Here is a 16,404-nt window from a genome sequence, read left to right as displayed (position 1 = left end):
AGGTTAGGCTGATTGGAGAGTCTAAATTGCCCATAGGTATGAGTGTGTGAGTGAATGGTGTGTGTGCCCTGTGATGGACTGGCGTATTCTGGTGTATTCCTGCCTTTCGCCCAATGTATGCTGGGATAGGCTCCAGCCCCCCTGCGACCCTGTTCAGGATAAGCGGGTTCAGATAATGGATGGATGGATGGAACTAACAATTTATACATAAACAACGTGTCAACATTAGTAGGAGCTTAATAGGTGCATTTGCCCTAACCTCTTGTGAGTGACAATCAGCAGTTACAGAAGTTATAGCAGTTACAGAAATAATCAAACCAGTGGATCAGCAGTTATAGAAATACTCACAATTTTCCCCCATTCTGATGTTTGATGTGAACATTAACTGAAGCTCCTGACCCGTATCTGCATGATCTTATGCATTGCACTGCTGCCATACAATTGGCTGATGAGATTATTGCATGAGTAAGTAGGTGTACCTCATAAAGTGCTCAGTAAGTGTATACTCAGTGGGCCCCAGAATTATTGTAACCCTTGATAAAAAAAAAAATTTAAAAGGCTGTATTTAGTAAACACACATAATAATCTATATGTTAAATGCAAACGGAAAACTATACTTTTATTTCAATACATTTATTAGCATACTTCAATGTTTTTAGGAAGTTTTTTTTTTCTTAAAACCACAAGTGCCGAAATTATTGTTTAATACTTTGTGACAGCCATCAGTTTTCCTATAATTTGTGATAAGGTAATGACTACAAACAACTAAATATTTCTCATGAGCTTGCATTTAAAGAAAAAAAAGTTTTTTTTACGCTTAACCATCAACCACCCATATAGACAGAGGCATCAGATAAAATTTGTTTATTTTGTTTGGACCCCTACTAGGCGCCGGACAATATCTGACAGGGAAAACTTCGGCACATCAGTTGCAGTGTTGAAATGGCAAACTTTAAGTTTGTCATGATGCCATGTGTTTGAGTTCTTGATTACATTTGGATCAACTCGTTAATAACGACTAATTTCTTTTTATAATATAAGCTTCTCAATATAGCTACACCCTTAGCTGTATTCAAGATGTAAGCGTCTATCCTCGTTTAACATTAGCTACATTAAATGGCTAAAACTAACATGCTTAATTCTAGCTCGCCCGATGTCGGGGGCAGGCAATTCCCAGACCAGCCTGGCACAAACAATTTAGACATTAACGCGTTTGCAATTTTAAAGAACAATTGGACCAAGTCCTAGCCTGTTATGTGAAGGTCAGCAAGCATTAAGTGGCACGATCTTGTAAATGTACGTAGCTAGCAAGGTAATTTAGATAAATTAGCATCTCTTAATTTTAGAGGCTGTTTAGCGATACGTAACAAGTTAAGTTCGCTAACTTACATAGCCAGTAATTTGCCACCCTAACCAGTCAAACCGATTAACCGAGCGATGGCTTCTCTTCTTCGTGTTAACTAGTCCGTATTTATTGTTGATTTGTTTTGTTACATTACATTACATTACATGTCTAGATTGGTTAGACAGTGACACAACGAGTTGCCGCAAGAACTGGCCAAACAGCTTCCACAAAATGGGGTCTGTAACTTACTACTGATTTGACATACCGCCATTTTGTGAGCAAGAATACAGTGCAGCTATAGGGGTACGTGTAATGGTTGAATGTGGTTACCCCTTCTAGTAGATATCCGCCTGGCAGTTATAAAAAGGGATCGTGAACAATTTCCATGTTGTCCTTCCCTAAACAATTCACTTCCGAGTATTTTGCGATAACCGATCGTTGGAGTTATGGCACACATTCGTTGACTTTCCACTAGCTTCCCGGCATAGACCTATGCCCTACGACACACAATTGTACGGCTGCAATATCTTACGAGCACGCGATCCATGTAACTGGCATATGCTATAGTTAGCCAAGTCTACACTCCCCCAAAATATAAAAAGCTGGAACAGAATATAATTTTGTATGGAATTAAACAAACTTGACTGGAAACAATTTGTATGCGTCTAGCTAAGCGTATCTTCATTCTTCACATTAATTACTGTACGTATAGGTTCAGTTAAGTATTCGAAAAGAGACCACCGCTTTTGTAAAATAACTTTACGCGTTACGCTGTCTAGGAACAGGGCTGCCTTTAAATTACCTAACCTGATTGTACCGATTTCGAGTAATACATATTTACTAGCACTTGCACTTTGAAGGACGCTTTTTACGTATCACAGTAAAAAAATGTTTTTAGGACATAATATGCGTTAGGTGCAAAAGTAAATAAAAACATTTGTGCAAACTTGGCGTTTTGGAAATCTGTCGTTTTAAGCAGGTGTCACGTTTACCAGCCTCGTTACAGTTTAATCTAAAAGAAAATATATTATCCTAGACACCGTTTTGCTGCTAGGATATGCTGCTGCTACAATCCTATGTAAGTAAGCGGAGACAGCCTAAATATATGGCAATAGCTCACTGCTTGCTGATTAACATCTGACACTTTTGATGCAATCGAAATAAATGACATTAGTGGTGGCTGGAGAAAGATTGGTTAGCATTTAAGAACTCGAAATTGCTTGGCAATTTCAACTACGCCTACACCCCCACCACCCCTAATATAAATAATATTATAGTAATTGTCACTAGTGGATATAAAAGCTGGAGTTAGACTTTCTTTGGGAGATTTTTGCAGTTTTGAAGAAATTTGGAGTGACTGATAAACTTGCTGCATAGCTATGACAAAGGGAAATGTATGGTACTGTCAAAATGTCTCGTACAGTACAATGACCTATTTGTTATCCATTATTAGAAATACGTGTATTGCGTTATATAATATTACCGTTAGTATTTAAATGTTATCCCCACATATAGTAACCACGAGATCATATCACAAAGTGAGTAACGTAAGATTTGTCATTACGGCAAATGGCCTTTAAATACGAACAAAATATTAAATCGCGTCTGCCATTTAATTGCGACCAGTAACTTCTAAACGACCACCCGCATACAAATTCACCTTTGGTGTTCTGCTAAACAAGAATTCTGTAGTTTTCTGATTTAAATTGTTTGGGAAGTTTAAGATGAGCCCTAAAAAAGAAAACATTGTCTATTGTTCTAATAAACCGTTTTGGATAGTGCAGTTCCGTTGTTTCTAGTAGGGGGCGCTGCGATTGGCTTTCGGCCTTCGGATCTTTTTGTCTGAGAACTAGATCCCGCTGCCGCTTTACAGTGTGTGCGATTGCTAGGAACCGCGTCTGTATCACACTGTCAAACCACTCCGAAACGAACACAATTGCAACCAGAACAATTATTCGACCATCTCGTAAAATGACTATTTTAATTCGCCTTCAAAATCGATCCTAATTCGGATTGTTTTTTGAAGTTCTAGTAGGCTAAATCGGCTTCTGATTTCTGTGTGCACATCAGTCATTATTAGCAGGCTAGCCACCGCTCTTTCTCTTTATTTCTTTTAACTTTTTTAAACACTTGGCTTCGCGAATGACTGAGCGCCGGCGGACTATGGGATCCTTGGTGTCTTAGGAAACATACGAGTGGGAATTTAACTCTTTTTAATTAACAAAAAATGGCAAATTCGACGGGGAAAATTCAACCAGATCATCGAAGGAAAGGACTTGCTTTCCTGGACGAGCTGCGGCAGTTTCACCAAAGCAGAGGGTGAGAGGGGGCGTTTTATACCTCAAAATGTAACTTTAAAACCACGTTTAACTACAAATGCGAATAGTTTTGTCATCTGACGAGGACATTTTTTCGCTAACCATGCGTCTTTTCTTTTTAGATCACCGTTTAAGAAGATCCCATTTGTGGGTGGGAAAGAGCTTGATCTTAATGCTCTCTATACCAGAGTTATTTCTTTAGGTGGATTTGCAAAGGTGAGTAAACTTAGCTAGCAGTGATTTCACTCTGGTACGTTTAAACATGAGTATTTCCCACACAAAATCCTGCATAAACGAAAATGATCACTGTCTTGAGAATATTTTGCCATGTGCAAAATGGTAGTAAAAGCCAGGTTTAACGTTGGCCTTGTTAGCTTGCTAGCTCTGTGCAGTATGGTACAGTGTGCCGTTTTGAGTAGCTACTGAAAGTCCGTACGCTCACTGAGTGCAGTTGGTGCAACTCAAAATTAGCGGGCATGTTTAACATCGATAATCGGCACGGAGCCTGGACTAGGATATACTCCTCACGACGAGAGTTGCTTTTTGGTTAAGTTTTGTATACAAACAAGCTGCAAAGAAATGCAAAATTCGCCTGAGCCATCTTAGGCTTCATGCCTGAAGACAGAATGTAGGCCTCATAACCAGAATGTAGGCCTATATATTCAATACTGTAAATATGGATAAGGCCATACACATTGACTGATCTTACGAACTAAACGCATACAGTTAACCTTATTAGCTATGATTTTAAGTGCTGCATGTGTTTGAAAAGCGTTATTTAGACAAGTGGCTACTTAACTTTCACAAAGTATCACGATGGCTTGCCACGAAAGTAACGTTAGCCCGTAGTAGTTCGCTAATTAGCTAAGAATATAGCATGATAATACATGTTTGTCTTTAATTTAGCTTAACGTTAAGTGACTATGAAACTGAGTTTGATGCTTTCCCTTTAAACTACGTTTAATAATCCGATTTTCACGAGGTTCATGTCAGTGGATGGTCACGCATTCAGGTGGTATATTATTTGTTGAAGAAACATCTTAACAATTTGCCTTTTATTGTAGGTTTCTGATAGGAATCAATGGTCCGAACTCGGTGAAGATTTTAATTTCCCCAAGAGCTGTTCCAACGCTGCCTTTGTTCTGAAACAGTATTACCTTCGGTAAGTTTCCTGCTCCTGTTTACAGTTGACTGTCTGGCTGCATGTGGCGAATGTTTACAAATTTAATTTGGCTGACTATCTAGATGATTTGTAGGACATGACCCTGCAACGGTAATCACGTGGCACATCTTTTGCCCTGAACAATATTCAACATTTTAGGCACCCAGTTTAAGCCGTGTGTGTGAACACACCCAAGTCTTTACACTCGTCAACATCAGATACCGGTACGGTTCAGTGTACAACACTTAATTCTTTGGGTCAAAATGTCGAGTAAAGTCGAGCGTTCTAGAAAGAAACCGCTCATTTGAAATCTTGAAAAAATGCTGTCTTCAATAGATATATGCATAATCTGGATTTACAAAACGCTTGTGTTTTACAAGATAGTCAAGTCCAGTTTCACTTTTTGTGCCAATTGTTTTGTGCAAGGAGCTATATGTTTTTCCCTCCAAAATGACCTGCTTCAAAGTTTGAACCTGCTTTTATTGCCTTTCTAGAAAGTCTTTTGTTTTTGCTGTGTTCTTTTACATACTATTGCCAGCTATTGACAAAATGACATATTGGGCATGTCTATATTAGTATGAAAGCTTGCTTGTAAATAGGACCTGAAATAATTTTGTGTCACTGTTCCAATGCTGTAGGCTACTTCAGAATGATGACCTTTGTGTCCAAATGTGCAGTAAATTTGCTCTTGGCTGTGACAAGGGCACATTTACTGCTGCTTGTATGCCTGCAGGGATCTACAAGACAATATTTCTGCCAGTCAGCTAAATCTGTTCGTTAGCTGATGAGTTAAGGGCAAATAATCTAATGATTGGTACTCAGTTTTCTTTGCCGGGAGGCTGACTTCACTTTTCTCAAAAATCCCTCAACTTCAAGGAAAGTTCCTCACAGAAATGTACAGAAAGTCCTTTTTGTGCAAACAAGTGTGGTGCACTTTAGCCAGTATTAATCACGAAATGCAACACTAAGCCACCTAAATTAAAACACTCCTAATTCATCCTGCAAGGAGTGTTTTAATTTACGTGGCTTAGTGTTGCATTTGGTGATTTATAATGACTAAAGTCCTAAACACTTTGTGTGTTTCTGTGAAGAACTTGAGCAAGTGTTCGATGCACTTTGTTATCCAACAGAAAATTCAATGCTCCTTGGTTGGTATAAAAGTTTTCCGACCTTGTCCAAATCAAAAACTGCTGCAACGGCTTAAATGTTAGAAGGATGGAACTGGCAACATTTGTTGTGACTGGTGGTCACTAAAGTTCATTTCCATACTCCAAATACCAGAGTTCCATTCAAAATAAACCTATTACGAGGAGCTCAATAAGTGTTTATTTTGGAGACAATCAGCAATGTCATCTGAAATGGTAATATTGAGCAACATATCAATCCTATTTTTAAAGACTCTTTTTGGTGCTTGCTTTTTGGCATTTTGCTTTCAAGTTCCTGTGCCTGTGTCAACATATTTGAAGACTTGGTGGGATTGAGACCACCTGTGGGAAATGGCATATAGAGGAGCAATTTAAGAATGCATACGCATTTAGTGGATATTGCTGCAAAAATTCCATTGTGAAAATGTATCTTATATGGAATTTTAAAATATGAAATGAAGGATTGCCACTTTAAATAATGAAGCACATGGGTGCTGATTAAGCCTCTTTACTGAAAAGACCACACAGCCACAAGTTGCTATGCTCATGTCTCTCAGTGGCTATCAGGCTTGGTCTCAGAATAATGTGGTATATTCCGTCATTAATCCAGCCATACGCTTACTGATCGATTACTTTGTCAGTATTTTGAATTAATATCATTTTTTTAGTTCTCAAAAGTAGTCAGGTGGTGATAAAGAATGAAATGAGTGCCTGAAATAAGTGTTCATTTTTTCTTTACTGGCGTGAATGACGGTTGATATCTTGAGTGTTTCATTATTTGCGCCGAAAGCAAAGAATATAATGGTGTGAGGGAGGGGATTATTGAAATACTAGATCTTGTGACTTATAGAATAACTGAATATCAAAATATTTTCAGTGTACAGTGTATGGCATGGTATCAGGTTTGACACAAAGTCAGTGTTTAATTCAGTTTGATCTTTAACTTGGTCCTTTTGTGTTATATACTGTATGTACTTCCTCTACGGTTTTGTGGAATGTTGATGATTTGTCAATTTGTTTTCTGGGTCCATTGCCTTCAATGATGACCTTCCCCTGTTAAACAACTGCTTGTGCTGTATTTCCAGGACAGACTATGTTGAAATTTTCAGGTTAATGCATTTCTGTGAACACTGAACAAGCGCTGTTTCAGAAATTTTGCATCAAATTTGCTTCTTGTTTTGCTTTGGTTTTTGTCCCTGTATCATCCAGTTAAGTATCTAATTATAACATTACAAGAGTTGTCAAAATCCCTCCAAATGTCTTCTCTAACCATATCAGATTCTGGAAAGGACTCACGGCTGTCATCTTTGCCCTGAGTGTTTGCAGAAAGTATTAAACCAAGGGTGCCAATAATCATGAAACCTGCTTTTTGGGGAAATAATTTTTTATTTGAAAAATATTAGACTTTTGTTTGATTCCATTGAATCATTAATAAAGCACACTACTTATAATTGTTAAGGTCATGTGTTTGACATAATGATAATGTTGTTTACATCATTTCTAGATGTATTAATGCCTTGAAAGGAGACGATGCAACTGCTCAGTGTGACTCCAGGTGTTCAATTTTCTAGATAAAATGCATACTATGCAGGATTTTCATCTTGAAAATATTCTAAAACAAAGATGCTCAAACATTACCATGATGCATTTTGGGAACTGTGCAAGAAGAGTCTGTGCTCTCTTCTGCCTAATACCTTGCTTGTCTACTTGTATTTCCTATTCTAAAACCCCTCATTTCATTAAATTTCTGGGCATGGGCCTTTTATTATTTCCGTCCTGTATCTAGGGTTGCAAAGGTATGGAATTTTTCTGGAACGTTTTGGAAATTTACCGAAATTTAAATCTCGTGACACCACACAAATTGAATCGCAAATTGAGGTGGATTGTCTGGGTTCTCTAGAGCAGATGAAGCTGAGAATTTATTCGCCTAGTAAGTTTACCCTTATATTCAATATCTTTTTATATTCAAAAGATAAAGATGGAGTCTAATTTGCGGTCTTAAATGAAAGGCAAAGAATTTCTAAAATCTGACTTTTAACACGCAAACGTATAGTTGTCTGCCGCTACTGTGAAGATGAGCTTTCTTCCCACAAAAGTATAATACCCTGCTGCAACATCTAGGCTGAAGGCTTAAAATTATAGTGGCAACAGATAACCAGAGGTGAGTATTTACATTAGCCCGCTAGCATTCGCTAACTACCAAAGTCTGTTAAAGGAAATGTGACAGGAATACTGACTTTTTGGAATCACCCTTACTTACCGGTTATATGACAATAACATAGATATTAAAACAATTCATTCCCCCATCCCCCCCTTTCTTATTGGTCTTATTATATGGTCTGTGTTCTTTGTTATGCCGCACTGCACTCTCATATTGATCGACCGTAAAACGAGGGTTGCATTTGATAACCATGGCAAAATATCACTAGATTTCAGCTGTTTTGTCTCCAGCAGTCATACAGTGGTGTCAGTTTGCCTCTGCAGTAAGAATTTCGCTGGCAGGGAAAAAATAAGGTTCCTACAGCAATTTTTTCCCGTGCCGTTGACCGTAATCAAATGCTTTTCTTTTTATCCTTCTACTGACCAAATAGCCTACTGTTAAAAAGCTAATCGTATTGGTTAGCCTAGTGCTATTGGCTTATGCTAGCTATATTTACATTTTTGGTCATTTGGCAGACGCTTTTAATCCAAAGCGACTTACAAGTGCATAGGTTCTTCCACACGTTAAAGCATCACATCCATAACTAGTAAAATACACAAGTGCTGTTCTAAACCAAAAATTCTGTCATCGTAAGTGGCAATTTATTATTATTTTTAATTTTATATATATTTTTTGGTTAGACGAGGGAATCAGAAAGGGGGGGGGGGATCAGGAGGGAGGAGTACTAAGGTATAGTTTGAAAAGGTGTGTTTTTAGCTGACCGCCAGGTGCTCGTAGTGAGGGAACCATATGGTGTGATGGAGTGATCTAGCTGGGGAGTAGGGCGTGATTAAGGATTGTATGTAAGGTGGGGCAGTCCCCTTAGCAGCCTGAAATGCCAACACTAGGGCCTTGAAGCAGATGCGTGCTGCAATAGGAAGCCAATGACGAGTGGGGTGACATGAGCCGACCTGGGCTGACTGGTGATCAGGTGGGCTGCAGCATTCTGGACCAGCTGGAGGGGCTTGAAGGCACAAGCTGGGAGGCTACTCATACTAACCTCATATGGGGACCAGTAAAGGCCAACAAAACACTAGTATTTACTTCTTATAAGTTTTATCACCACTGCTGTGAAGTAAGAAAGTGGGTAAACTTCATTTTCTCTAAGAAATATATTGTTGCGCTTACGTGCACATTTGGGTCTACATTCTCAAGCTCCGTTTTGCCCTCCCTACATGAAGTTAGCAAACTGTATAATATATTGCTTGTAATGTTACTGGGCGGGCTGTAGGAGCGAACATCAACCGCTAACGTTGGCTAGCTCAGCTGTATTTGTTTACTGAACGTTAAGTTAATGTTTATACTGATGAGCTAATGTTAACAACATCCAAGTTTCTACAGCCTAACACTACTAATTCTGAATCCATCGTAGGCTATTTCGGGCTTAAAATTGCAGTCTGGACCAGCTTCACCCTGCATGTTTTAAGGCTCTCTTGTGGCACGTAGCGAAGTTGTAAACAGAAACGGAGTTATTGGCTGACAACAGCTTTTTGAAACAAGAAATGGCTTGGCTGCATCGTGATGGCTCCCTTTGAATTATACCCAAGCCTATCATAAGCTATCTGCATATTGCAGTACGTGCTGGGTAGATTTTTGTGATAGAAAGGAATTGTGAATGCTTTCGGTGAACCTTAAAAACATGAAAATACTGTATATGAATGAGCATGTTTAGCTTTATGGTTCATATTCACTGAAATATCGATGAAGTGAATGGATATCCTACCTCATTTTTTTGTGTTACTATTCAGTGGGGATACTGCTCCTTCTGCGGTTACAGTAACTTCACTGACATGTATTAGTCTCAATATTATTCACAAATGTGCCTAACATGATCCACAAATAACACCATCCACAAATTCACAAATGTGTTTTATATGACCACACACAAATATTTAACCTTGTGTCTTCTGATTTGTACAATTGCATACATATTTGTATATGACAACTAAATGTATGCATTTAAATTCCGCATATATTTTATGGAATAACCAGTCTCAAATGTAAAATCTGCATTTGTGGATGAAATGACACGCGTGCATTCAGTGATACGAGTCGTTTCCTTTTTTTTTTTTTTGGACTAATATAGCTATGGATTCACAAATGTGGCACGCTGTGTATGGAATGCCAAAAGGGTCACAACTCTGCTCAGATGGCTAGTGTGCTTAAATAAGACCTTAGTACTAAATATATAGCTTGCTATTTTAATATGTGTGTGTCTAACAATGCCATTTGTTAGCTGACGTGACCGGCTGGCTAGGTCTATAAATGCTGGGAGTAATGCTAAATTAGTTTAGCAATTTGAGCTAAGCCTGAAGTAAAGATTACATTACATTACATTACATGGCATTTAGCAGACGCTCTTATCCAGAGTGATGTACAATGTGTGCAAATCAAACACAAGTATGAGTGCTAAGAGAACCTGAGAGGACAGTACAGTTCCGAGTCCATACAGATAATCAGAACCCTCGAAGAGTACAATCAACTTCCAAACTAGCATACCACAGTTGGCAGCTAGAATACCCTGAATACAACAATACAACAGCCAATAAAAAACAACAATATCTATACAAGTAACAATATCTATACAATCTATACATAAGTGCCATTACAGTCTAAAGCTAATCATGGTGGTGAGTTAGGGAGGAAAAGGTGTAGCCTTGAAGAGATGAGTCTTCAGTCTGCGCTTGAAGGAGGTCAGAGACTCTGCCGTTCTGACATCCACCGGGAGGTCATTCCACCACCGTGGGACCAGGACAGACAGCAGTCGTGAGCGTGAAGTGCTGGTGTGGCGTGGGGGAGGCGCCAGACGGCACGAAGTGCCAGAACGGAGGGGTCTTGTTGGTGTATAGGTCTTGATAAGGGATTGAATATATACAGGGGCTGATCCCTTAACTGCCTGGTATGTGAGCACCAAAGTTAAAAATTTGATGCGAGCCATAACGGACAGCCAGTGGAGGTTGCTGAGCAGGGGGGTGACATGTGAACGTCTGGGAACATTGAATACCAGACGGGCTGCAGCATTCTGGATCAATTGTAGGGGTCTGATGGCAGATGCTGGAAGGCCAGCCAGCAGAGAATTGCAATAGTCCAGGCGGGACAGGACCATTGCTTGAACAAGGAGCTGAGTGGAGTAGGTGGTGAGAAAGGGATCTCTTGTAAATGGAGAAGAGGAGGGGTCCGAGGACTGAGCCCTGGGGGACTCCTGTAACGAGGGGGCGAGGGGTTGACACTCCTCCAGCCCAGGACACCTGGGAGGACCGGCCAGAGAGATAAGATTTGATCCACTCTAAGGCTGTGCCACAGATCCCTGTAGATGCCAGGGAGGCAAAGAGGATCGAGTGGTTGACCGTGTCGAACGCCGCAGAGAGGTCAAGAAGGATCAGGACAGAGGAGAGAGAGGTTGCTCGTGCAGCCTGAAGGGACTCATTGACGGAGAGGAGTGCGGTCTCCGTCGAGTGGCCAGGTCTGAAGCCGGACTGGTGGGGGTCCAGCAGGTTATTCTGTGAGGGGAAGGAAGAGAGTTGGTCGGAGGCAAGCTCGTTCAATGGATTTGGATAGAAAAAGGAGGAGAGATACTGGACGGTAGTTTTGAATGCAGGAGGGGTCTAGAGTGGGTTTCTTTAAGAGTGGGGTGATGTAGGCCCTCTTGAATGATGAGGGAAAGCAGCCAGAGAACAGAGGAGTTAACAAGGGAGGTGACAAAACGGAAGGAGGTTTGAGGGGATGGGGTCCAGGGCACAAGTAGTAGGGCGGTGGGAGAGCAGGAGGTGAGACGCATCAGCATCTGTAAGGGGACAGAAAGAGGAGAAACAGGGGCCAGACACAGAAAGGAAGGCAGGCATAGAAGTGGTGGTGGTCGCGAAGGTGCTGCGGATATCTGCAACCTTCTCGTCAAAGAATACCGCAAAATCATCAGCAGTGAGGGAGGACTGAGATGGTGGGGGAGGTGTACTGAGGAGAGAGGAGAAAATGGAGAACAGTTGACGGTGGTTTGAAGTGGAATTCTGGATTTTTGTTTGGAAGCAATTTCTTTTGGGAGTGGTGATAGCGGAGGAGAATTCCGCCAGGAGAGACTGGTAGGAAGACAGGTCCGATGGGTCTTTTGATTTCCTCCACTTCCTCTCAACTGCACGTAGGCTGTGCCTGGGGGAACGTAGAAGGTCAGAAACCCATGGGCTGGGAGGGGAGGATCGAGCAGGCCAGGAGACAAGAGGACAGAGAGAGTCAAGGGCTGAGGAGAGGGAGGAAAGCAGCGTGGAAGATGCGGAATCAGTGGGTAGTTTGGAGAAGGATGGGAAGGGAGTGAAGTGGTGACTCTGGGGGCAAGGGATGAGGGTGATAGAGAGCGGAGGTTACATCGGACAGAAACAGTGGGGGTGAGAGAAGGGGAGGGAGGCAGAGGAGCTAGGGGGATGGAGAAGGAAATGAAGTGGTGATCGGACTTGTGTAAAGGGGTAACCGTGGGGTTAGAAGAGGAGCAGTTCCTCAGAAAGATCAGGCGGAGAAGGTTTCCAGCCTTGTGAGTTGGGGGAGAGTGCTGCAGAGAGAGGTCAAAGGAATGAAGTAGTGGCAGCAGACTGGGTGGCTTCCAGGTGGATGTTGAAATCTCCCAGGAGGATAAGTGGGGTGCCATCCTCAGGGAACGCGAGTGTCAAGTAGAGTGAGTAGAGTAGAGTGTCAAGCTCATCAAGGAAACTTCCCAGGGCACCTGGAGGACGATAAACAACGACAATATGAAGTTTAACAGGGTGAGTAATTGAGACAGCGTGGCATTCAAAGGTGGATAGGGATAGGTCAGTGAGGGAAAACGCAGAGAATTTCCAGGAAGGGGAGATCAGCAAGCCAGTGCCACCTCCACGGCCAGAGGGCCGGGGGGTGTGTGAGAAGGAGAAGGAGAAGGAGGATGAGAGGGCAGCGGGGGTGGCGGTGTTCTCTGGTGTAATCCAGGTCTCGGTGAGGGCAAGGAACTGTAGGGACAGGAGGGAAGAATAACCAGTAATGAAGTCAGCTTTCCGTGTGGCACATTGGCAGTTCCATAGCCCCCCTGCAACTGTGAAGTTGTCACAGGGGGTCAGTGAGGGGTAGCAGAGGTTGGTGGGGTTCCATCGCTGTGGAGGGCCACGTCGCTGGAAGCGCGTTCTGAAGGGGAGAGAGTGGGGTGCTGACACACCATACCATTCCAAATGGGAGGGTGCGTCGCTCTGAGCATGCCTATATAAACTGCTAATTACTAATGCAAACTAGCGATCTAATAATTATCCTAACAATTGCAGCGTCCAAAGTATCTAGCTGATTCTGATCACCTAATCAGAATAATAGAACCCAGCGAAACTGCCGGCGGCTGGTAAAAAACACACTAGATTTGCTAACGAATAACAAAATGCAACAACGAACTGCATACCAGTATGCAGTACTCCAGATATATATATCACTTATGAAATATATCAGCAGCACGATTTACCCATGACAAGTACCAGGTACAGCGTTGTGTACGTTTAGTACAGTTCGAAGCTATACATACCAAAGGTATGCATACTGTGCTCCCAACGCTTATATTGTCACGACTCGGATACCTTTCTCGTGGATGATCCCTAACTTAATTGAAAATTGTTTGGAAATATTTTTTTATTTTGGGGATCACAACAACAATATAGCTAGCTTGCATGGTTTTTCGATAAATTACCGACAATCTGTCTACTACTTTGTTTTAATACTATTTATTAGAGATCTCTTGCCTACCTCAACTGCACTGTCATTCTGATTTTCACAATGTATGTATTCCTTTGTAAGTCCTGTGAGCAGACTGAAAATCTGTTACAACGAAGCCTTACACAGTGTATTGTACCGCATATGGTTTGTAGTGACAAATAAACCTGTCATTGACTTTGACAGCTAGCTGCTGATCCAGCCCTCCCTAACTTTAGCTAACTTACTGTACTCACTGAAACTTTAGAAACAATATCTTTCATGCTGGCCCTGACAGACCCGCTTATCTTCCCCAGGCTGTATCTGACCTGCTCTACATGGTTGGACTTGAAATGATTTCCTCCCTTCTTAACACGATTGTGCTGACCATTAAAAAAAAATGCATTAAGCTAACCAGTGACACCGCCATTGTTGTTGTTTTAGCTTGCTAGCCACCAGTGTTGGGTGAATTTGCCCCTAGCTACTGCTCCAGAGAAAAAGTTATTTTCTTACCCTACTAATGGTTAAAGTTAGGACCTGGGAAGGGAAATCATATCCCAGACCAGCAGTTAGGAGCAACTGGTTTCTAGCTAGCTATACCCATTGTGGCGGTGTCACTGGTTAGCTTAATACATTTTTTTTAATGGTCAGGACAATAGGCAGACAGGGTAGACTTACAAGCACACGTGGTTGTGATGTGTATCGTGCAACTTTGATTTAGTGTAGTTTAGGACCACCTAAACGTAAATCAATGAAATTAGTTTTTTTCCCTCCTCCTCGTAAAATAATGTCTGTATTTTACAAGTCAATAGGATTTTAACATTGGATGTGACGTCACAAACCAGACGCACCCTGGAGGCCTTTGACTTAAAGGTTCTATTTGATCTGCAAATTTTATAATTGAGACTGGGTTATTGCAGCAGCGTTGAAGAAACACGATGAAAGTAACATATGTCCATTCTTTAGTTTTGGAGAAATTAGTGTTTTAAATTTATTTTCCTAATTTCAACCAGTTGAGAATGTTCTGCTCGTAGATCATTGGATAATTCGGTGTCCTTACCTTAGGTATCGGTAGTTTATATTCTAAGTTAGCTAGCCTGTGAAAATTCTATCTCCCAAGATGAGTGCGTGTCATGGTGGTAGCTATGGTAACAATGTGTGGACAGTGGGAGCACAGTCATAGCTAATTGACAGTTCTCATTACCACGACAGTTTGGGTGAACTTTTATAGTGGGAAATAGATAAAAAAAAAAAAAAAAAAAAGCATTTTAATGACTGAATATTAAAGAAATTATGCAGATTTGTTTTGTTGTTGCCTAACGACAACTGGCAAGTGTCACATTCAACCACTATGTTACTCCTTTAAACTTTGCAATGTGGGCCATGCTCTAGCTGTAGCGCTAAGCGTGTTTGCCAGTCTTGCATTCAAAAGCAACGGCTGTGATGTATAATCTCGCATTCACCTTTTCTCTTTCTAGCTGACGTATACGTTCAAGTTGCTTCATTCACAATTCCTTTTCTCCCAAAAAAATCTTCCCATTGTATATACTGCAATATGCAAGTAAGCTTGTGTGTAATTCAAAAGCCTACTTTGCTGTCTCAATAGGCTACAGCCCAGCTAGACCTGGTTCATACTGCAATGTATTTGGAACTAGCGTTATAGAGATATGGATGTGAACAATAGCTCATCAGTAAAAGATTCACTTAATATTAAAGTAAACAAATGTTTATTATACAACTAGCTGTCATTTGCTGTCCCTGGGGTAAAATCCAGCTATGACCAGCTTGAGATACCGGCTACCCATCTATTTCAAAACATAGTTTGAGCTGGGCTAACTCGTCAACCAGCTCTTTCAAAACCTAGCTGGACAGGGATGTAGTTATGTTCCATGTGACCAGAAATTTTTTTATATTCTTTGTTTTTTCCTGTGGGTTTATTGTCTTGGGAACTGGTGAGGGGTAAAGTCAGGTCTCAGATCAGTTTGCTTTAACCCACCCTTGCGGGACTAGTGCTAATGTGTGTTGCTATGGCCTGCTATTCATCTGAATGAGAGTAGAGTTCAATGCTGATAAGGTGAAACTTAAGTTGACGTGTGTCCCTTGTTCAAGAAAATGACCATACCCTGGTGACTTGTAAGGTAGCGAAAAAATAAAGGGTTTATGCATCACCATTGCAGATATGAGTCGGCAAACAACATGCTGTTTAGCCAAGGGATATGTCAAAAAGCCAGCTGTTTACACCAATCTAAGGTATTTTCTTTACTACGTAAGCTAAATTTGGCCTTACTCCACTTCATGAACATGAACGACGAATCTAGCATTCAATCATCTTGGATAACTGTATAATGTAACCTATGTTGTCTTTTACTCGCAAATCAAACATAGCCTGAGCAGCCAAAATGAGAGAGAAACTGTCAGGTATTTGCAGATTAAATTTGTAATAATGCTTGGATTTACTTGCTTCTCAATTATGGCAGGTCTACATGGAATGTACAACATTATGTAAAAAATTTTTTGATGCATTTATAACCAGCGGGGCCATGTTAGAA

At 41.0% G+C, this 16,404-nt stretch overlaps 1 protein-coding gene across 1 annotated transcript in view; it reads left to right on the top strand.

The window, feature by feature from the left end:
• The first annotated feature begins 3,139 nt into the window (after window positions 1-3,139).
• The window catches only part of arid2 (AT-rich interactive domain 2), a 110,267-nt gene continuing 97,002 nt past the window's right edge, over window positions 3,140-16,404 (top strand). Inside the window, exons 1-3 of the mRNA XM_061251051.1 lie at window positions 3,140-3,664; window positions 3,786-3,879; window positions 4,728-4,825. Of these exons, the coding sequence (XP_061107035.1) occupies window positions 3,573-3,664; window positions 3,786-3,879; window positions 4,728-4,825 (284 nt within the window). The 5' untranslated portion in view covers window positions 3,140-3,572. The remainder of the gene's footprint in view (window positions 3,665-3,785; window positions 3,880-4,727; window positions 4,826-16,404) is intronic.

This window comes from Conger conger, chromosome 8 (assembly GCF_963514075.1).
Source record: "Conger conger chromosome 8, fConCon1.1, whole genome shotgun sequence".
NCBI lineage: Eukaryota > Metazoa > Chordata > Actinopteri > Anguilliformes > Congridae > Conger > Conger conger.
This window is presented reverse-complemented; position numbering and strand designations above follow the sequence as displayed.